At 41.3% G+C, this 21194-nt stretch overlaps 1 protein-coding gene across 2 annotated transcripts in view; it reads left to right on the top strand.

The window, feature by feature from the left end:
* Positions 1–21194, top strand: part of UNC80 (unc-80 homolog, NALCN channel complex subunit) — a 226726-nt gene that overhangs the window by 183889 nt on the left and 21643 nt on the right. For both annotated transcript variants that reach the window (XM_061147929.1, XM_061147928.1), the window contains 8 exons: positions 109–327; positions 6326–6526; positions 8710–8833; positions 9767–9892; positions 11154–11277; positions 12028–12234; positions 16183–16367; positions 16964–17129. In XM_061147929.1, coding sequence (XP_061003912.1) covers positions 109–327; positions 6326–6526; positions 8710–8833; positions 9767–9892; positions 11154–11277; positions 12028–12234; positions 16183–16367; positions 16964–17129 — 1352 coding nt within the window. The remainder of the gene's footprint in view (positions 1–108; positions 328–6325; positions 6527–8709; positions 8834–9766; positions 9893–11153; positions 11278–12027; positions 12235–16182; positions 16368–16963; positions 17130–21194) is intronic.

Raw genomic sequence — 21194 nt, 5'->3', positions numbered from 1 at the left:
AACATGATACCCTTCTTTCACAGCTGCCCACCACACATACCTTTCCAGACCCCCAGTTAATAATTTTTATTGCCATCATTTTTAATAATAATTTTATAATTTCCCCAGAGAAAACCTGCACTTACTGGAGGAAGGGCAGGGCCTTCCCAGGGAGGAGCTGGACGAACGGATCGCTCGGGAGGAGTTCAGGCGGCCCCGGGAGTCTCTGCTGAACATCTGCACAGAGTTCTACAAGCACTGCGGGCCCAGGCTGAAGATCTTGCAAAACCTGGCCGGCGAGCCTCGGGTCACGGCCTTGGAGCTGCTGGATGTGAAGTCTCACATGAGGTACCATCCTCCTTTTCTCGCCCCTGAGTGTGCACACAGCCAGGGCAGGTGGGGGGTGGGGGCGGTGTGCAAGGTGATTGAGATGCGGCAGGATCAAAACTTGTAACTGGTTGAAATTGATTGGTCTCCTGTGGTTTGGATACATGATAGATGGAGCCCTCTGGGAAAATGGATGTCAAATCCATGGAAAAGGATCTTGGCGTGGACAGGGGGAGATATTCTTAAAGTCAGAAAAGCCCAGTGGATATTTGCTCCTCAATAAGAGAATGAAAGGGATCTTGTGTCACCTGAGTTCTTATAGAAGTAATGTTCCTCCAAGTACTCTTGACTGCCCCAGTTCTAATTTTTCTTAAGAATCCAGTGTCTCCTGTCTCTTAAACTGCATGAAAAGTGCACAGCTGCTTTCTGCCCCAGAACTTGCTCTGCTCCCACAATATCTGAGGACTCAGTGATGGGCCTACAGCGAAGGAGCAGTTTTAACTCAGAAGCACACTTTGGTTCAGTCTGAGATTCCTGTTATACACATTGTGCATGGTAGCCTTCCAGTATTTCAAAAATGTCCTGGTAAAAATTCTGCACTAGTTGAGGCCAGTCACCATTTAAAAATTTGTACTCCTGGTGTATCAAAGAGAGACCCCAGAATTACAACTCTGTGCACTCATAGTTCCTTCTTCCTAGGGAAATGTCATTTTACTTGTTACTCAGACTATAAAGCCTGTGTCTGTATTTTCAGGTTCTTCAAAGGAACATGATTCCAGGGGATCTTCTATTTTGATTTATAACAGTTTGTAAAGGATTATAAAAATTCCTGGAAAGGAAAATTCCATGGGTAACTGAATATTCCCTTGAAGAGTTTAGTAGATCTATAAAGCTAAAGGTAGGCTTAGGTTCTAGCCTTTCAGAAATAACATTGCAATTTGGCAAAACACACCAATTTCCTGATTATCGCCTCATTTTTCTCCCTAAAATTATCCCTTGAAAAATTTAGAAAGTACTAAGGGAAAATGAGAAATGTATGAAGAACACAGGCTCTTTCTCCTCCAGACTGATTTCACACTCTCTGAATTGTTGGCGCACACCCAGAACTCCATAGCATCACATGTGTTCACACTCCCCACTGCGCTGTGATGGGAAGAGCTTATTTTACACTAAGAATTTCAGCTCCAACACTGGGAAAGGGGAAGAAAGTTTGGAGTGTTAAGCTCCTGTTGCCATAGTAACTCAATGCTTCAGTCAGGCCATCTCCCCTCCTTTCCTACTGATCATGGCTTGTTGTTCAGTCACTAAGTCATTTCCAACTCCTTGTGACCCCATGGACGGCAGCACCCAGTCTTCCCTGTCCTTCACTATCTCCCAGAGTTTGCTCAAACTCATGTCCGTTGAGTCGGTGATGCCATCTCTCATCCTCTGTCATCCCCTGCTCCTCCTGGCTTCAATCTTTCCTAGCATCAAGGTCTTTTCCAATAAAGTCAGCTCTTCTCATTAGGTGGCCAAAGTTTTGGGGTTTCAGCAACAGTCCTTCCAGTGAATAACCAGGGTTGATTTCCTTTAGGATTGACTGGTTTGATCTCCTTGCTGTCCAAGGGACTCTCAAGAGTCTTTTCTAGTACTACAATTCGAAATCATAAATTCTTTGGCACTCAGCCTTCTTTATGGTCCAACTCTCACATCCATACATGACTGCTGGAAAACCATAGCTTTTGACTATATGGACCTTTGTCAGCAAAGTGATATCTCTGCTTTTTAATATGCTGTCTAGTTTTGTCATAGCTTTTCTTCCAAGGAGTAAGTGTCTTTTACTATTGTGGCTACAGTCACCATCCATAGTGATTTTGGAGCCCAAGAAAATAAAATCTGTCACTGTTTCTACTTTTTCCCCATCTATTTGCCATGAGGTGATCTTGGCTAGCTGACCTAAGTTATTCCACGTCACATTTCCAGAGTCAGAGATACACTACTATCAACAGACATTTTGTGGGAAAAGATTCCTAAAAGATAGGAGAGTGAATGAAGAAAGAGAGGAGGGAGACAAAAGCTAGAGAGTGAGGTCATAACAATGAATGAGTAACTGTCCTGTAACCTGACGGTCTGTATCTGGATTCCTTAAGGCATTTGAAGGGGAGATCATGAGTCAGAGAGGCCTGGAGCTCCCTCTAGAGGTCAAACCCTGTTAAAGATTAAATGAGCTTGAGAAAGGCAAACAGCTTCATGCCTGGCACAGACCTAGGGATCAATAGATACCAATGCTGATGAGAAAGATCCAAACACTATCCTAGACACTGGGGATGTAAAATAAAGCCCTTGTCTTAACAGGATCGCAGTCCAATACTGAGACACACATAAGAATGCAGACTGCTGAGTTGCAAGTACTATCACATGTGAGTGTTTAGTTTATTATTTTACCAAGTACTTGAGGCAACTTAGAAAATCATATGATGCAAAAGGACACAGTTTACAAATTAGAGAGTCAGAACGATGTGAAAACTTAGCAGCGAAATAATTTTTTTAACATGGCAAGTCTATGATTTTATCATATTAGATGCTACTCATGAGCTATAAATTTGACTTTGTGCTATCAATAGGGAGACATGACCAATCGTAAAATCATAGTGTCAATAAGATAAAAACAACTAGTTTCTTGGTAAAACATCACCTTTTTAAATATGAAGAACAAGAAGTATTTCTTGTTGATGTATGGTAAAAGGAAAGAGTAGTGTGACAGACACCATCCTCAACAACATCCCAGAGTAGATAAAGGACCATCTTCCTGGGACTGGATGCCTGTCAATGCTGAGAGTTGCATAATGTCATCATGCAATTCAGCAAGAGTCAACTGCATGGAGCCAGCATAAGGTCATTCTAGGGCACCATTATTTCATGGCCTGAATCTAGAGAAATGTAAGCAAAACTTTTACTAGCAGGGAATATTTAGACTAAATGCCTTCTAATCATGCAATTGCTCATAACAAATTTTCAATAAAAATGGACCTTCCTTGTTCTCTGGCCAGAGTTTTCTAAGTAGTGATAGTTCCACAGGCTTTGACCTTATACCAAGCAAAGGATATAATGAAGGCCTTCTTTTATAAATAAAGTATACATTTGGATATACGTATGTGTAAGTCAGAGCTCACTATATAAGTTCTAGAACTGGGGACGTATAGGTAGTACATAAATTTAAAAGAATGGATAGTATCAACCAAGGAGAGAGGGTTGATTTAAAGAAAAAAAGAAATGGAATGATATAAAAGAGGATATATTTGCAAGAAGTACTTGATTTGAAACAGAGTCAAGAGGAGTGTTGAGATGATCTGTACCCCTGCATTTGCAGAATATATGATTGATTGCAGGCTCTCAAGAAAAACATTCTTGTTTGAATAGTTTCTACCCCAGGGGAATTTATTGCCTCATTTTCTCAGACCAAAGCTGCTTAAGCAGTGGAACAGAGAACAGTAAGCTCTGCAAACGCATTTTTCCTCTCTCTCTCTCTCTCTCTCTCTCTCTCTCTCTCTACTTCCTCCCCTCCCCTTCCCCCTCTCTCCAACTTTCCCTTTCTCCCCCTCCTTCTCTATCTTAGGTTCTTAAGATTATTCATGCAATAGTACAGCAAACCCTGTATTAAAGGAAATTTTTGTTTTATGCTGAAACATATTCATGTTGTAACAGTCCAGGGATGAGCATTTTGGGGGCTCCAAAATCACTGCAGATGGTGAATGCAGCCATGAAATTCAAAAACGCTTGCTCCTTGGAAGAAAAGGTATTACCAACCTAGACAGCATATTAAAAAGCAGAGGCATTACTTAGCCAACAAAGATCTGTCTCCTCAAAGCTATGGTTTTTCTAGTAGTCATGTATGGATGTGAGAGTTGGACCATAAAGGAAGCTGAGTGCCAAAGAATTGATGCTTTTGAACTGTGGTGTTGGAGAAGACTCTTGAGAATCCCTTGAACTGCACGGAGATCCAACCAGTCCATCCTAAAGGAACTTAGTCCTGAATATTCATTGGAAGGGCTAATGCTGGAGCTGAAACTTCAATACTTTGGCCACCTGATTTGAAGAACTGACTCCGTAGAAAAGACTCTGATGCTGGGAAAGATTGAAGGCAGGAGAAGGGGACAACAGAGGATGAGATGGTTGGATGGCATCACCGACTCTATGGACACGAGTTTGAGTAAACTCCGGGAGTTTGGTGATGGACAGGGAAGCCTGGTGTGCTGCAGTCTATGGGGTCACAAACAGTTGGACATGACTGAGGAACTAAACTGAACAGGGATGAGAGAAATTCAATAAATAATCCATTAAATGACTCAAATTCAACTCTAAGCATTGTGTTCAAGTTTGGAATAGACCAGTGTTTTCTCTTGCATTTCTTAAGGTTGCCTCTAAAATAATGCTTCCCAGGTGGCTCAGATGGTAAAGAATCCACCTGCCAATGCAGGAGGCCTGGGTTCAATCCCTGGGTCAGGACGACCCCCTGGAGAAGGGAATGGGAACTCTCTCCAGTATTCTTACCTGGGAAGTCCCCATGGACATAGGATCCTGGCGGGCTACAGCTCATGGGGTCATGAAGAGTTGGACATGACTGAGCAAACAAAACACAAAATAATAAGGGAAAGGAAATGCATGTATACTGATATACCCTTACCTGTCTGTCAGACAACCTGAAAAGTAAAGAATTATTTTCTGAGTGACACATCTGTGAGAAAGACATAAACAAAAGAATGTGAAGGCTGTTTAAGATAATTTCTTTTAAAACACTCTCACTCACACAAAATTCCCAGAAGGACAATGTGTGCATTCAGTCTGGAGAGGGGATGAGTGGGAATGATAGTGTTGCCATGGATGTTTGGTTATACTGAATTCATGCTTCCAGATCAGGCCTCATAGGAAAAATTTGAGAGAATTTGGGAACCTAATATGAGGAGATCTTTCCACAGTATGGACCTCCAAAGATGGAATGAGCTGCCTTGTGGAACAGTGATAAATCCTCCATCCCTGGCACTAGTCAAATGGATACAGTTGTGGAGCACTCCATGTTTTGAAGGCAGGGGCTTAGCTCTGATTCCTAGACCAGAGTGCCTATCAGAATCACCTGGGGCATTCTTAAACTATAGATCTTTTAAGCACTTATCCTGTCTCTCTTGGAGTATGTAAAATACTTAAAATATGTAAAATAGATGACCAGTGCAAGTTCGATGCATAAAGCAGGGCACCCGAAGCTGGTGCTCTGGGATAACCCAGAGGGATAGGATGGGGAGGGAGGTTGGAGGGGGGGGGTTCAAGATGAGGGGGACATATGTATACCCGTGGCTGATTCATATTGATGTGTGGCAAAAAACCATCACAGTATTGTTAAAGTAATTATCCTCCAATTAAATAAATTTTTACAAAGGAAGCTTCTTATTAACATGTTATGGTTAATATACAAATAAAAGAATGATACAGTACTACCATTGTACTACTTCTGATGAGTTAATGAATCTGTGTAGTGATCACTGATACCTGCTGACATCATCGAGTAACAACTAGGAATCACGTGCCTCCGAATGAAAGTACACATTGCCTGTGAAGGACACATACCCGGAAGTCAAGATCTAATCTGATCTAGCTCCTAGATATAACTAACAATTGAATTAAATACGGGAGAAATAGGATCAATTAAATGACACCATGGAGACTCAGTCAGGAAAATCCAGTATGTGGGGAATGCTACAGGACAGAAAGCGAATTTCTCCCACAAATAAACTACTGAATGTCCAAAAAAGAGTAGAAGAGGGGGAACTGACAAATAGGAAAGGCTTCAGAGACATATATGGGTCTAATTTTGTCTGGATTTTTTTAATGTTTATTTACATAATATTAGAAAATGTGCTAGAATGTTCGTAGCTCAGGGAGTCAGTGTATTGGAAGGAGGGTGATTAGCATGATGCTGTGTGAGGAAAATTCCCATGGTTGGTGGCATTCTAAGCTTATTCTTTAAACACAAAACAAAATGTTTTAGGTTGGCAGAAATCGCACACTCCCTTCTGAAGCTGGCCCCATACGACACCCAGACCATGGAGAGCCGTGGGCTTCGACGCTACATCATGGAGATGCTCCCCATCACCGACTGGAGCGCTGAGGCAGTGCGGCCGGCCCTTATCCTCATTTTAAAGAGATTGGATAGGATGTTCAACAAAATTCATAAGATGCCCACTTTGAGGTGAGGAGGCCTCCTAATCCACTGCAGGTATTGCAAGCCTCAGATTTCAAGTCTGTCAGTTTTTAAGGTGGTGGACCAATCCAGAGTTGAAGGAATGGCTCAAAAGTGTTCTGTCGGTTATATGTGCAGAGCTAATCAGGATATGAATGCATAAGTAGCCAGGTCTGTATTTTTGAGGAAATAACATATTCTTCAAAAGTACATATCTATCTTAAACATCTATTTGTTTCTTAGCTATCATGTTCCTTATCTGACACACCTAAAAAGTTCAATGTGTATCCTTCAATTCCTTTTCAAATAAGGCAGGATATGCCTTATAAATTAAACAACTAAGGACAGAAGAAAAATTAACTTGATGTTCAAAAAATGCATGTTTAATATAATATTTTAGGTATCACTTTAGAGAAATGACAAGCTTTACTATAATCAGTAAAGTACCAACTAAAGAGATCTCAGGGTTGATAACAAGTACCTAATTCAGGTGGTACTAAATCAATGTTGTTATCACTTGATCTCCATTCTGGGGCCTGAGGTATTGTTTGGTAGCCTCTCTATGAGCAGTTGTCTCTGAACCCATCTACCTGGAGATCTGAACCCAGTCTGGAAATCTATAGCTGCAGTGGGCAAACAAATCAATTAAGAAATGCTAATAAACCCAGTAGATTGGAAATTTGAAGTTTCGGTGAGACTATTTTCTGTCCTATTAAACTAAGCCCAAATCAATGCAACTCTTGCCCAAGAATTTGTAGCACTTATCGCTCAATGTGCCAGAACTTTTCCAGGTTTTAGCCTGTGTTTTTCTTCATTTATGCAGTCATCTGAAACTGTTGAATTTATTAAAAAGAAATTGAAACATTTTATTCTAATAAATGTTTAACAGTTTGATACTATATTCTTTTCTACCATGTTGATGGTTGCCTATACATGATTTCAAGGTTATTTTAGTAGCATAGAAATGCCTATCCTTAAAACACTCCTATTTTCTTTAATAGTCCCAGTAGAACACTTGTCCTTACTGGCAAATGACCAAAGTTTTATACATCTTACAAAGATGTGTAAAAATAGCTTTTTTTTCCCCATTTATTTTTATTAGTTGGAAAGATGTGTAAAAATAACTTTTCATCTAAAGATGTTAACACCTCCATAAGCATCTCACTTGTCATATAATTAAACCTGTTATGAAGAATAGCAGCTTCCTAAAAGTAGACTTTTGGATTAATATGTAGACTTAGTTAATAATAATAGGCAATTTTCTTGGGGTACAGTGTGTGAATTTGGGGTTGCCTTGGATTAAACTTCTTCAGGTGATCTCAGTTCAACAAGAGAAATGTTGACTGAACCTGACCTGTGGGTTACTTGTGTGACAGGGATGTCAACATATCCTCATGTATGAACATTCCTGTTTTATTATTATAGTGATTTCAATCTGGTAGGCAATGTAAGCTTAGAAAGTATTTCCAGGATAATATTTGGAAATAGCATTGATCTGAGTAAAGCCCAACCTGTTTATTTAGGGGACCATAGAAATGACTCTTTGGTCCTGAGACAATTACAGACCAGATTGTCTTTTATTACAGAAAATCTCATGCTCATCTAATTGAGCTATGTATACTGCCATATTTACTACCACAGAAAGTACTCTCAAAGCATCATTTTTTAGAAGGTCAAGAAAGAACACTTTTTAAATAGACTGTTTTCCTCTAATGTCTTCGTTTTGGCAGGAGTGAAGTCACATAAGTCTAGTTAGTTATAGTCTGGTATAAAAGCTTATGAAATCAGCTGTAATCTGATTTAAAAAAAGAAAGCATTATAGAAACACAGCCTATAGTAGATTACTTCTGTTGTGAGGAGTGACTCCTACAGTAGGTTTCCTATAATGGTAGTCTCATACCCTTTCTCAAAGCTAAAACCGGGAAACTTGAAAGGCCACTCATCCGTCATCTCTGTTTTTTCTTCAATAGATTTTGTCTCGTTAGTCGGTGGGGCAGGAGTGCCTCAGCTGCGTGTTCCCTCTGTGCTCTGTGCTTTTGGAATATGGGTAAACGTCATCCCTTGTGAAGCGCTTTGTTGTCTCAGACGCCCTTCCTGTCTTAGGTGGCATCAGAATCACTGTCTCATTCGCTTCTTTCAGGCAGTCTCCAGAAGGGAGCCACACTGCTAATGGCTCCTATATTGTATTCCAGGCGACAGGTTGAGTGGGAGCCTGCCAGCAATTTGATTGAAGGGGTTTGTTTGACACTTCAGAGGCAGCCAATCATATCCTTCTTGCCTCACCTTAGGTCACTGATCAATGTCTGTGTCAATCTGGTGAGTAGCCAAGTGGCAATGTTATGAAACTTTACAAAATTTAACTCTGCTATTGACTTCTCTGAGCTGAAGACTACAGGTCAACCTACCTACCTACATACCTACCCATGAAAACAGATGGCTCAGGTGACTCTGAAAATAGTGAGGTACATTTCAAGGTGGTGCGTGGGGAGATCCCTACACAGGTGGGGTTTTCGTGTGCTGCTTCCCACGTGCTACTTTGACAATTGACCTCTTCAAGTTGCGCTGAGAGTTGAGGGCTGCCAGTTGGAGACTGGGGTGGTGGGAGACTGTACAATTGGCTAGAAGTTGAGGTAGTCTGGGGTGGGGGAGTTTAAAGGGAAAAGAGGATTTTTTTTTTTTTTAGTGCAAAATGACACTATGAGTTGGCCAGTCTAGGATTTATGTGAAAAGAAAAAACAAAACAAAATTTTTATCATTTATGTAATATCTAGAGTCTGATCTTGACAAGGTTTTGTACAATGTGGAAACCATGGTAGAGCATTTCATGAATAGAATCTGCTGCTTAGCTAGTTAAGCAATAAATCTGTAGCTGGAATGCCTAGCACAAATAGAGCTCTTGCCATCATCATTGTTGTCAGTATTTACTCCATCAAAGAATGTTGACTGCATTCCTTTGAGTCCACAAGTAAGTATGTATGTCCAGTCTCCTGATTAGACTAATTTTTGATTCATCTCTCATTATTTACATAGTTAGTTATAAACAGCATTCTACAAAACCTTGGCTAAATCCGGTGTGATCATTTGATCTGACTCCAGATATTACATGCCTTCAGAAGAAGGCAGCACGAACAGATTGAAAGTAACATGCCCAACCTTCAACTTATTCTTATCATTGACTGAGACTCCCTTCCTACAGTTGCATGAAATTGCAATAGTCAAGGCTGGTCATGTGCTCTGTTTGTATTTCAGGTGATGGGAGTGGTAGGACCCTCCAGTGTTGCTGATGGATTACCCCTTCTTCATCTCAGCCCTTATCTCTCACCACCTCTGCCCTTCAGCACAGCTGTTGTCCGGCTTGTAGCATTGCAGATACAGGTGTGACTGCCTTACCTGTTTGTCACGCTCATTACATTGCTGGTTGAGGCACCAGATCATGGTGTTCTCTTTTATCTTTCTGCAAAGGCTGGGCAAAATCTGTGAAACAGAAGTGTAAACATCTCCAAACTTTTGCAGGTTTGGAGCTTCAGCCCTGAGCTTGATCCTAAAGTTGTGCTTCTGTAATTCTTCTTGAGATTTCAAAAATAGCAGAGTCATTGCAGTCCTGCCACAACCTCAGGAACCGCGTCTATCATTTAAAACCTGTGCCAAAACTTTAGGAAAATAATGGTCCACAGATAATCAGCTCACAATTGTTAATTAAAAGAGTAATATTCAAAGTCTGGTTTTAAATTATTTGCAGAAAGAACTGCAATAAAAAAATTTTTCAAATGTTATTACTAGACTTTGAATATCTTACTTTTCTTTAATGATTGTGGGTTAAATATTATGGGCGTTTTTTATCATTTTTCTCCCAGGTCTTTTAGTTCCTAAAATTAAAATAATCATTCCCAAGCCAAAAAAAAGAAAAAAAAAAGTGTAGAATCTCAATTTCTCTGCTTATTTGTTTGTAACCTATTTTAAAGAATGGTAAATCACCAGAAAACTCTGTGACCAATGGAAAGTATACAATTGCGGCAAGTGGATAACTGACCCATTCCTTATCTGACAAACCAAGTTTGATAGTCATCATCCAGCTAATAGGTAGATTATGGAAAAGAGATTAAGCAAGTGCTGTGTTTACTATGCAGAAAGGATACAGAGACATCCCTAAAGTGATACATTTTTAACAACCTGTATACAGAGATCATTGTTTCTTTCTATATTGTCTATTGCTTTCTGGCTGGAAGAAGTTCTCATACAGGGGTCAGATGACTTTAAGTAACTCCCAAATGGAGCAGGCAGCAAGTTCTCCTTTTCTTCTTTTTCTTTGGTCACTAAAATATTTATTGGTGGATAGACACATGGAGAAACTGAAGGGGGTAATGCGGGGTTTTTTGTACCAAATGATAGGTATTAAAATTTTTCATTTGATACTCAAAATATTACTGTTTTTTAGGTATATAGCTCTCAATTATATCGAGCAAATGGTAAAGTATCAATTTGGGGTGACTCTTGTATGCTGCACAGATGACAATTGAACTCCTAGTTTGCAGGTGCAGTCGGCAGGGAGTCCCCGTCTCCACCATGCTGTGTAAGAACAAACAGACTGAATGGGTGAGGGGGTCAATTAATCTTTTTTTCTATTATTGCTGCACAGGCTTTAAAAGAAGATTTCCCCTTAAGCCATGTGATCTCCCCATTCACCAATCAAGAGCGAAGGGAGGGGATGCTTTTAAATCTGCTCATCCCATTTGTGCTCACAGTAGGATCTGGAAGCAAAGGTCTGATTAATTTAACTAAAAGAAATTTATTATTGTTACTGTGTTTTCTTAAGTATCAGGCTGTTATATCTTCCTTTTCCCATGGAGACCATCATTAAACTCAATCTGAATCATTTAAACAGGGTTATCTTAGGATATACAGGTTTTCTTTCTATTCAATTTAGCTGCCCTTGGTCAAGACTTTCTGTGCTCCACTTCTTAGAAGACACATGCTATTTAACATCATTTCAGGATAGCAAAAATCAAGAGAGCATTGTTTCAATTATGAAAATGGGACTACCTGAAGTACAGTATGATATGAATTGACAGATAAATGGACTTGATAACCTAAGGACACTAGGTTTAGCATAAATCCTGCCATTGTCATTAAATTTCAATATGTTTTCATTACTCTTTCTTTTGGGGGGATTTTTTCTTTTAGGAAAAGTTTATCTCAAATGTAAAGGTAGTGTGTTATGAGTATTTGAACAGAAAAAAAAAAAAAAGAAAGAAAGGAGATTGAAATGGTAAGCAGGAGATTTGGCTAAGCACAGGGACCCTTTGGTGCTGACCACGGAGGAGACACCCAGTACCAGGAGCACCACTTCTGTCCATAGGAGAAGCTGTACTTGGTGGGGAAGACACTCGAATTTCTAGGATGTTCTAGTTTGGAATTGGAAAGAGAGTTGAATTTTTCAGTGTCTAATGTGGAAAGTTTGCCTTGTGACTTGCTTTTATTCCCACTTCCTCCTTCCAAACTCTGCCCCTCAGACAGCCCATGGCTGGAACAGCCCGAGGTGCAGCTGCTACTGCAGACGGTCATTAACGTGCTCCTTCCTCCACGGGTCATCAGCACATCCAGGAGCAAGAATTTTATGTTGGAGAGCTCCCCTGCTCACTGCTCCACGCCAGGGGATGCAAGCAAAGACCTGCGCAAGGAAGGGCTGGCAGAGTCCACCAGCCAAGCAGCATACTTAGGTGGGTACTTCTTTTTCTGTCAATAAATAGAGAGATAAAAATAGAAAATAGGTATAGATAGAGATGTATACACAAACACATATATGTGTATATGTACACATTGGAAGGACTGATGTCGAAGCTGAAGCTCCAATACTTTGGCCACCTGATGCGAAGAGCTGACTCATTGGAAAAGATCCTGAAACTGGGAAAAGTTGAGGGCAGGAGGAGAAGGGGGCGACAGAGGATGGGATGGTTGGATGGCGTCGCCAACTCAATGGGCATGAGTTTGAGCAAACTCCTGGAGATGGTGAAGGACAGGGAAGCCTTGTTTGCTGCAGTCCATGGGGCCGCAAAGAGTCGGACACGACTGAACAGCTGAACAATAAAATATGTATATACGTGTGTATGTATACATATTACTTACTTAGCTATGTTCCTCCTTGACTCAAAAAGTATTTTAAAAGACCTGTATCCAGAGAGTCTTTAAAGAAACCACTTCAGCAAGTATAAAGCATCAGTCTCTACTTCTGCTTTCCTGTTATCTCTCCCCACTGCCATGACTTGGTTCTGACTCATTAAATACCAGCAGCTACTCTTTGACTAGAATTAACTAAGCCAGGGAGAAAAGGCTACCCTACCCCTGCCACAGCACTGAGGCTAAGGAGCACTGGCCATAGAAAATCTCAAAAGGAGGAAGCTGAAAATATCTTGCCTGACATTTTTCAGTTCACCAAGGCAGACAGAACGGTAAAAACAGGTCCTTCGAGTTTGGAGTATGTGGGGGGTTGTGGGGCAGTGGGTAGAGGTGTTTGGACTGCATAATAAAGGATATATTTGAAAATGATATGATCGACAATGAAAATGAAAAAAGAAGCCAAGGCTGTATTTGCACAGGGCCTGCCCACGCATGGGACTTTGTTGCCAGGGGGCAGGAGAATGTAGGATTCTGATAAAATCCAGACTCTAGTACAGAGCCCTGCATGAGGTTTGGGATTGTGCAGAGGATGTTGGAGAAAGAAGCCTTAACATGGAACAGAGGGATAGGAGGAAACACTTAACAAGTAACTACCTTCAGTTCTGTCCACTTTCTGCCTTTTATCTTAATTGAACTATACTTGATTTACAATATTATGTTAGTTTCAGGTGTATAGCAAAGTGATTCAGTTCTGCATATAGAGATACCTATTTTCTTTCATATTCTTTTCCCTTACAGGTTATTATGAAATATCTAGTAGAGTTCCCTGTGTCACACAGTACTTCCTTGTAGGTTATCTATTTTATATATCGTAGTGTGTGTATGTTCATCCCAAACTCCTTATTTACGCCTCTCCCTCTTTCCCTTTGGTCACCATAAATTTGTTTTCTATGTCTGTGGGTCTATTTCTGTTTTGTATATAAGTTCATTTGTATCATTTTTTAGATTCACATAAAAGTGATACTATATGATATTTGTCTTTCTCTGTCTGACTTCCTTCATTTAATATGATCATCTCTAGATGCATCCAGAGAAGGCAATGGCACCCCACTCCAGTGCTCTTGCCTAGAAAATCCCATGGATGGAGGAGCCTGGTAGGCTACAGTCCATGGGGTCGCGAAGAGTCAGACATGACTGAGTGACTTCACTTTCACGCATTGGAGAAGGAAATGGCAACCCACTCCAGTGTTCTTGCCTGGAGAATCCCAGGGATGGGGGAGCCTGGTTGGCTGCCATCTATGGGGTCTCACAGGGTTGGACACGACTGAAGCGACTTAGCAGCAGCAGTAGCTAGGTCCATCCAGGTTGCTGCAAATGGCCGTATTTCATTCTTTTTTATGGCAAAGTAATATTCTATTGTATAAATATACCACATCTCCTTTATCTATTCACCTGTTGATTGACATTTATGTTGCTTCCATGTCTTGGCTGTTATAAATGGTGCTGCAGTGAACATTGGGGTGTGTGTACCTTTTCTAATTGTCTTTCTCTGGATATTTGCCCAGGAGTGGGATTGTAGGATCATTCAGTAGCTCTATTTTTGTTTTGTTTTTTTTAAGTAACCTCCATACTGTTCTCCATAGTGGCTGTACCAGTTTACATTCCCACCAGCAATATAGCAGGGTTCCTTTTCTCCACACCCTCTCTAGCATTTATTATTTGTAAACTTTTTGATGATGGCCGTTCTGACTGGTGTAAGGTAATACCCCATTGTAGTTTTGATCTGCATTTCTCTGATAGTTCGCAATGTTGAACATCTTTTCATGTGCCTTTTGGTCATTCACATGTCTTCTTTGGAGAAATGTCTAGTTAGATCTTCTACCCATTTTTTCTTATTGGGTTGTTTGTTTTTTCCATTTTCTGCCTTTTTAATGAAGGCAGATTCTTTGGTTACTTGGCCAGGCTACTGGACTTCTCTTTTAAATTTAGTTTTACCTTTATTTTGAGCATTTAGTGGGCACTGTTTTCTAAGCTTTATATTATCATCACTCTGAATTCTCACAACAGCTCAAAGAAATAAATGTTCTCACTTTAGTAAGAGGCTAAGACCTGGGAAGATCCCTTGGAGAAGGAAATGGCAACCCACTCCAGTATTCTTGCCTGGAGAATCCTATGGACAGAAGAGCCTGGCAGGCCACTGTCCATGGGGTTGCAAGAGTCAGATGTGACTTAGCAACTAAATGACGATGACAAAGGCTCAGAAAGGTTAAGTAACTTACCTAAAGTCACACTGTTTGGTGGCAGGACCAAATTTCAAATCAAATCCATCCATCACCAGAATCTCTGAGCCCTCTGCCATTCTGCTTGTTTTGGGCTGATGCTGGTGAAGGCGGAAAGCAGGAAGGCAGAAATCCAAAGAAGGCCCACAGGTACACAACAATAGAAGTGTCACCATGATCAGGGTAGGATTAGAGGAATGCTACTTTTTGTTCATGTGCTTGCAACGTCAAGGGAGAGGAATAGAGGTGAGTAGATGGGGAAGGAAGAATCTTACCACATCTTTCCCTGTGTTATATACCCTAGTTTCCCCCTAGAAATGCCTGAAATAGATGGCAATGGTGATTTCTGAGGCCTTTAAGGAGTTGGATTTCTATGTGTCTTCTAGATGCTGAGATGGGCCTTAATACATGATGGACAAGGCCCAGGTTACCTTGATTGCCCTACAGGAGACCCTCGGGGGAGAGCTGGGGTGGCAGAGGAAGCCCCCACCATAATCTTTGATGTCATTACAGTATTCTGGTTTGTCTTGACACGCTGAGAAATCTGCTTCCTAAAAATATATTTTAAAATGTAGTTTGTAACAAAGCTGCCAAAATCTGGAAGAAAAGAGATATTGTAAAATAAATCCCATAGGGTTTAGTAATAGACATGATGAGAGGCAAGGGAGGAAGGATAGAGTTTTCTTTTCTGGAAGAATCTACTCAAACCCATTTTATTGTTTACTCTGGGGAGCAGTTTAGAGTAGGGTCAGGAAGGGGAAGGACTCTTTTTTTTTTTTTAACTTTATGCATTTCTGCATGGATTGATTTTACTTCTAATGACAAGGATATATTATTTCTAAACTGAAAGGGAAAAAAAGGAAAATATTTTATCTTCGGATGTGAATGGTATGCTGGTATTACCATAAAGCCGCTATGACAAAACTTTTAGAAAGCAAAATATTAGCTACGTATCATGTTTATAACACATTTCCCTTTCAGTTCTATGAATTGCTTCAGTGTATATTTTCCAAAATGGTAGTTAAATGCACTTAATGAAGATATATGTGTTCTCTTAATCAGAATCAAAACATATTTACTATACAAATATCTGTCTTTATATCAGAACACTCACTCAGGAGTACACTGAAGATTTTGGAAGCATGGAGAAAGTTTAGATTTTGAAAATTGTCTGATGCGTAAGAGGGCTGAGGATGCAGGCAGCTGGATGTGGGCAGGGTTCCTCTGAGGCACAAGTGTGCAGACTCAGTTTTCTCTTTTCCTGGTGTGAAGCGCTGAAGGTGATCCTCGTCTGCTTTGAGAGGCAGCTCGGAAGCCAGTGGTACTGGCTGAGCCTCCAGGTGAAGGAGATGGCCCTGCGGAAGGTCGGGGGCCTGGCCTTGTGGGACTTCCTGGACTTCATCGTGCGGACCCGCATCCCCATCTTCGTGCTCCTGCGCCCCTTCATCCAGTGCAAGGTATGCTGTGTGCTCCTCCTCTGGGAAGTAACAAGCCCCGTGGACCTGCTGTTCTCCAGATTTAAGGCAGTCTTGGGGGAGATGCTATTGCTAGTCAGGAGGACCTGTTAAGATCACGCTTGATGAGAAACCAGCCCAGACAGGTATCCCTCTGGGGAATACCTTTACAGTAAGAGCTTAGTTAACATCTTAAAATGTTGCCCTCTGCCCTCTTACCCCCTCCCTGGGAAAAAAAAAAGATTGATCCAATAGAATGATCTGAAGAATGATCACTTGTCTTTGGTGGCATAATTGAGACCTGATTTTAAATAAATATGTAAAAAATGAGATAGTTAAAGCACGCTTTTCCTCTGAGACCCTCCATGTTCATCTACTCTTTTTTATTCTTTTCATGCCTGATTTCTGATGTCTGGGGGCCATGATTCAAAGCAGTGGATTGATTAAGCACTTCCTAAGCACTGTTCTAAGAAGAGTGTTCAATTCTCATTTGCATTACTTTATTTAATCCTTACCACCAACTATGAAATCAATACAGTTATTAGCCCATTTTACAGATGGGAAAACTGAGGACCGGAAAATCTATGCCTTCCTTTCAGCTTCTGGCCCAACCAGCAGAGAACCATGAAGAGCTTTCTGCCCGACAACACATCGCTGACCAGCTAGAGCGGCGTTTCATTCCACGCCCTCTGTGTAAGAGCTCCCTCATTGCTGAGTTCAACAGTGAACTGAAAATTCTAAAAGAGGCAGTTCACAGTGGATCGGGTGAGTATGCATGGGATGGTTTGACTTTGACTAGTAGAATAAAGAAAGCTCCTTTTTATAGGTCACTGCTCTTTCTGGAACCAAGTGTGAGTTAGCCATTTTGGTACAACTAGTATTGGTGACCCTGTCATCCTTGTCAACAGTGCAAGTCAAGGGGGTATCATAAGAATTTAATTTTATTCCTTCTCCAATATATTTTTCAGTCTTTATTTTAGTAGTTCAGCTTTTTCTTGAAGACTTAGCTAGGAGGAAAAACTTACTTTAATTCATACTTTTATTTCCCTTTTGAAAAGGAAAGGGGACTTAGATTCATTGAGCATCTGTTATATGGTAGATTATTTCATAGATGTTATCTCATTTAATCCACACAAATACCTGCAAAATTGTAACTGAAAATCTACTTATAAAAAGAAGAAGTGAAGATTCAATAGAGGATAAATAACTTTCACAAAAAAGACAATGACACCTGTGAGAGGACTTAAAACTGGGTCTGTATGATTGATAATAAAGTCTTTAACTTTTCATGACTTGGAGGGACAGGGGATTGAATCAAAGCTGATGGGCTAGGAGTTACTTTCTTTACATTATTCAAGAGATTTTCTGGGCGGAGGAGTAGGACGGGGAGACCACTTTCTCTCCTACAAATTCATCAAAAGAATAACTGAACACAGAGCAAACTTCGCAAAACAACTTCTGATCGCTAGCTGAGGTCATCAGGCGCCCAGAAAAGCAGCCCATTGTCTTCGAAAGGAGGTAGGACAAAATATAAAAGATAAAAAGGGAGACAAAAGAGCTAAGGACGGAGATCTGTCCCGGGAAGTCTTAGGTGGCATTGCTTGGGGTAGGGTCCGGGCCTGAGTGCACTGAGGACAATCGGAGGGAGCTTCTGTGAGTTGCCAACTTGAACTGTGGGAGACCAAAAGAGAGAGAGTAAATTAACCGGCCCGAACACACTGCCGGCCGTTCGCAGAACAAAGAGACCAAGAAAATCCAGAGAAGAGCTCTCAGGCTGCGGACCGGCCCAGCCCCGCTGGAGGCAGGAGGCAGGGGGGAGGGGAAGGTCGCGGCGAGACACAGGGCGCAGGCACCCGACCGGCGCGGGCGGGGACTGGGGCTGGGGACGTGGAGGGCAGAAGGCGCAGGCACCCGACTGGCACCAGCGGAAACTGAGACTGGGTCCGTGGAAGGGAGTGGGCGCGCCACACCTGGGGAGAGTGCGCCCACCAAGCCCCTGGCTGCCTGGACCGCTCTGACGGGGAAGGCACTGAGAGCGGGCGCAGCTTTTCGTTCCGCGCTTTTGTGGAACACCCGAGGGCTGGAACCTTGCGCAGCGCGGGGCGCGCTCCATATAGAACAGCCGGGAGCCTGAGCAGTGCAGACGGAGAAAGCAGCGTCAGCCCCTCCCCGCAGCATCAGCCCCTCCCCGCAGCGTCAGCCCCGCCCCACAGCGCGATGGAACTAGCTACCTGAATAAGAGTCCACCTCCGCCCGCCTGTGTCAGGGCGGAAATGAGGCTCTGAAGAGACCGGCAAACAGAAGCCAAATAAACAAAGGGAACTGCTTCAGAAGGGACTGGTGCAACAGATTAAAATCCCTCTAGAAAACACCGACTACACCGGAAGGGGCCTGTAGATATCGAGAAGCGTAAGCTGGAACGAGGAGCTATCTGAAACTGAGCCGAACCCACACTGACCGCAACAGCTCCAGAGAAACTTCTAGATATAATTTTACTTTTCTCTCTCTTTTTTTCTTTTTTTCTTTTTCCTCTTTTATTTTCCTTTAAAATCCCCTACTACTCCCCCATTACTCCTTAATTTTCATTTCCATAGATTTTTACGATTATTTTTTAATTAGGGAAAAAAAAATTTTTTTTTCTTTTTTTTTTCTTTCCTTTTTCTCTTCTATTTTCTATTTTTCTTTTTCTCTTATTTCTTTTAAAGTCCTCTAGTACTCCTCTACTACTCCTTAATTTTCATTTTCAATACACTATAACCTTACAAAAAAAAAAGAAGAGAAGCCCTATTTTTAAACCGAAGATTATTCTCTCCCAATCTTGACTCTCTGTTTTCTACCTCAGAACACCTCTATTTCCTCCTTTCCCCTTCTCTTCCCAACCCAATTCTGTGAATCTTTGTAGGTGACTGGGCTACGGAGGACACTCTGGGAACAGACAGCTGCGTAGATCTGTCTCTCTCCTCTTGAGTCCCCCTTTTTCTCCTCCTGCTCATCTCTATCTCCCTCCTCCCTCTCCTCTTCTTCATGTAACTCTGTGAACCTCTCTGGGTGTCCCTAATGGGGGAGAATCTTTTAGCCATTAACCTAGAAGTTTTCTTATCAGGGCTGTATAGTTGGAGAAGTCCTGAGACTACAGGAAGAATAAAACTGAAATCCAGAGGCAGGGGACTTAAGCCCAAAACCTGAGAACACCAGAAAACTCCTGACTACATGGAACTTTAAGTAATAAGTGACTGTCCAAAAGCCTTCATACCTACACTGAAACCAACCACCACCCAAGAGCCAATAAGTTTTAGAGCAAGACATACCACGCAAATTCCCCAGCAACACAGGAACATAGCCCTGAACATCAACATACAGGCTGCCCAAGGTCACACCTAACACATAGACCCATCTCAAAACTCATTACGGGGCACTCCATTGCTCTCCAAAGAGAAGAAATCAAGTTCCATGCACAAGAACACTGATGCAAGCTTCCCTAACCAGGAAACCTTGACAAGCCAATCGTCTAACCCCACCCACTGGGTTAATCCTCCACAATAAAAAGGAACCACAGACCTCCAGAATACAGAAAGCCCACTCCAGATACAGCAATCTAAACAAGATGAAAAGGCAAAGAAATACCCAACAGGTAAAGGAACATGAAAAATGCCCACCAAGTCAAACAAAAGAGGAGGAGATAGGGAATCTACCTGAAAAAGAATTTAGAATAATGATAATAAAAATGATCCAAAATCTTGAAAACAAAATGGAGTTACAGATAAATAGCCTGGAAACAAAGATTGAAAAGATACAAGAAATGTTTAATAAAGACCTGGAAGAAATAAAAAAGAGTCAATTAAAAATGAATAATGCAATGAATGAGATCAGAAACACTTTGGAGGGAACCAAGAGTAGAATAACGGAGGCAGAAGATAGGATAAGTGAGGTAGAAGATAAAATGGTGGAAATAAATGAAGCAGAGAGGAAAAAAGAAAAAAGGATCAAAAGAAATGAGGACAACCTCAGGGACCACTGTGAAACGCCCCAACATTCGAATCATAGGAGTTCCACGAGAAGAAGACAAAAAGAAAGGCCATGAGAAAATACTCGAGGAGATAATAGCTGAAAACTTCCCTAAAATGGGGAAGGAAATAGCCACCCAAGTCCAAGAAACCCAGAGAGTCCCAAACAGGATAAACCCAAGGCAAAACACCCCAAGACACATATTAATCAAATTAACAAAGATCAAACACAAAGAACAAATATTAAAAGCAGCAAGGGAAAAACAACAAATAACACACAAAGGGGCTCCCATAAGGATAACAGCTGATCTATCAATAGAAACCCTCCAGGCCAGAAGGGAATGGCAGGAGGTACTGAAAGTAATGAAAGAGAATAACCTACAACCTAGATTACTGTATCCAGCAAGGATCTTATTCAGATATGAAGGAGAATTTAAAAGCTTTACAGATAAGCAAAAGCTGAGAGAATTCAGCACCACCAAACCAGCTCTTCAACAAATGCTAAAGGATCTTCTCTAGACAGGAAATGCAGAAAGGTTGTATAAACGTGAACCCAAAACAACAAAGTAAATGGCAACGGGACCACACCTATCAATAATTACCCTAAATGTAAATGGGTTGAATGCCCCAACCAAAAGACAAAGACTGGCTGAATGGATACAAAAACAAGACCCCTATATATGCTGTCTACAAGACCCACCTCAAAACAAGAGACACATACAGACTAAAAGTGAAGGGCTGGAAAAAATATTTCATGCAAACGGAGACCAAAAGAAAGCAGGAGTCGCAATACTCATATCAGATAAAATAGACTTTCAAATAAAGG

Source organism: Dama dama, chromosome 8 (genome assembly GCF_033118175.1).
Source record: "Dama dama isolate Ldn47 chromosome 8, ASM3311817v1, whole genome shotgun sequence".
NCBI lineage: Eukaryota > Metazoa > Chordata > Mammalia > Artiodactyla > Cervidae > Dama > Dama dama.
Note: the sequence above shows the minus strand (reverse complement) of the source record. Positions and strands in the feature narration are given on the sequence as shown.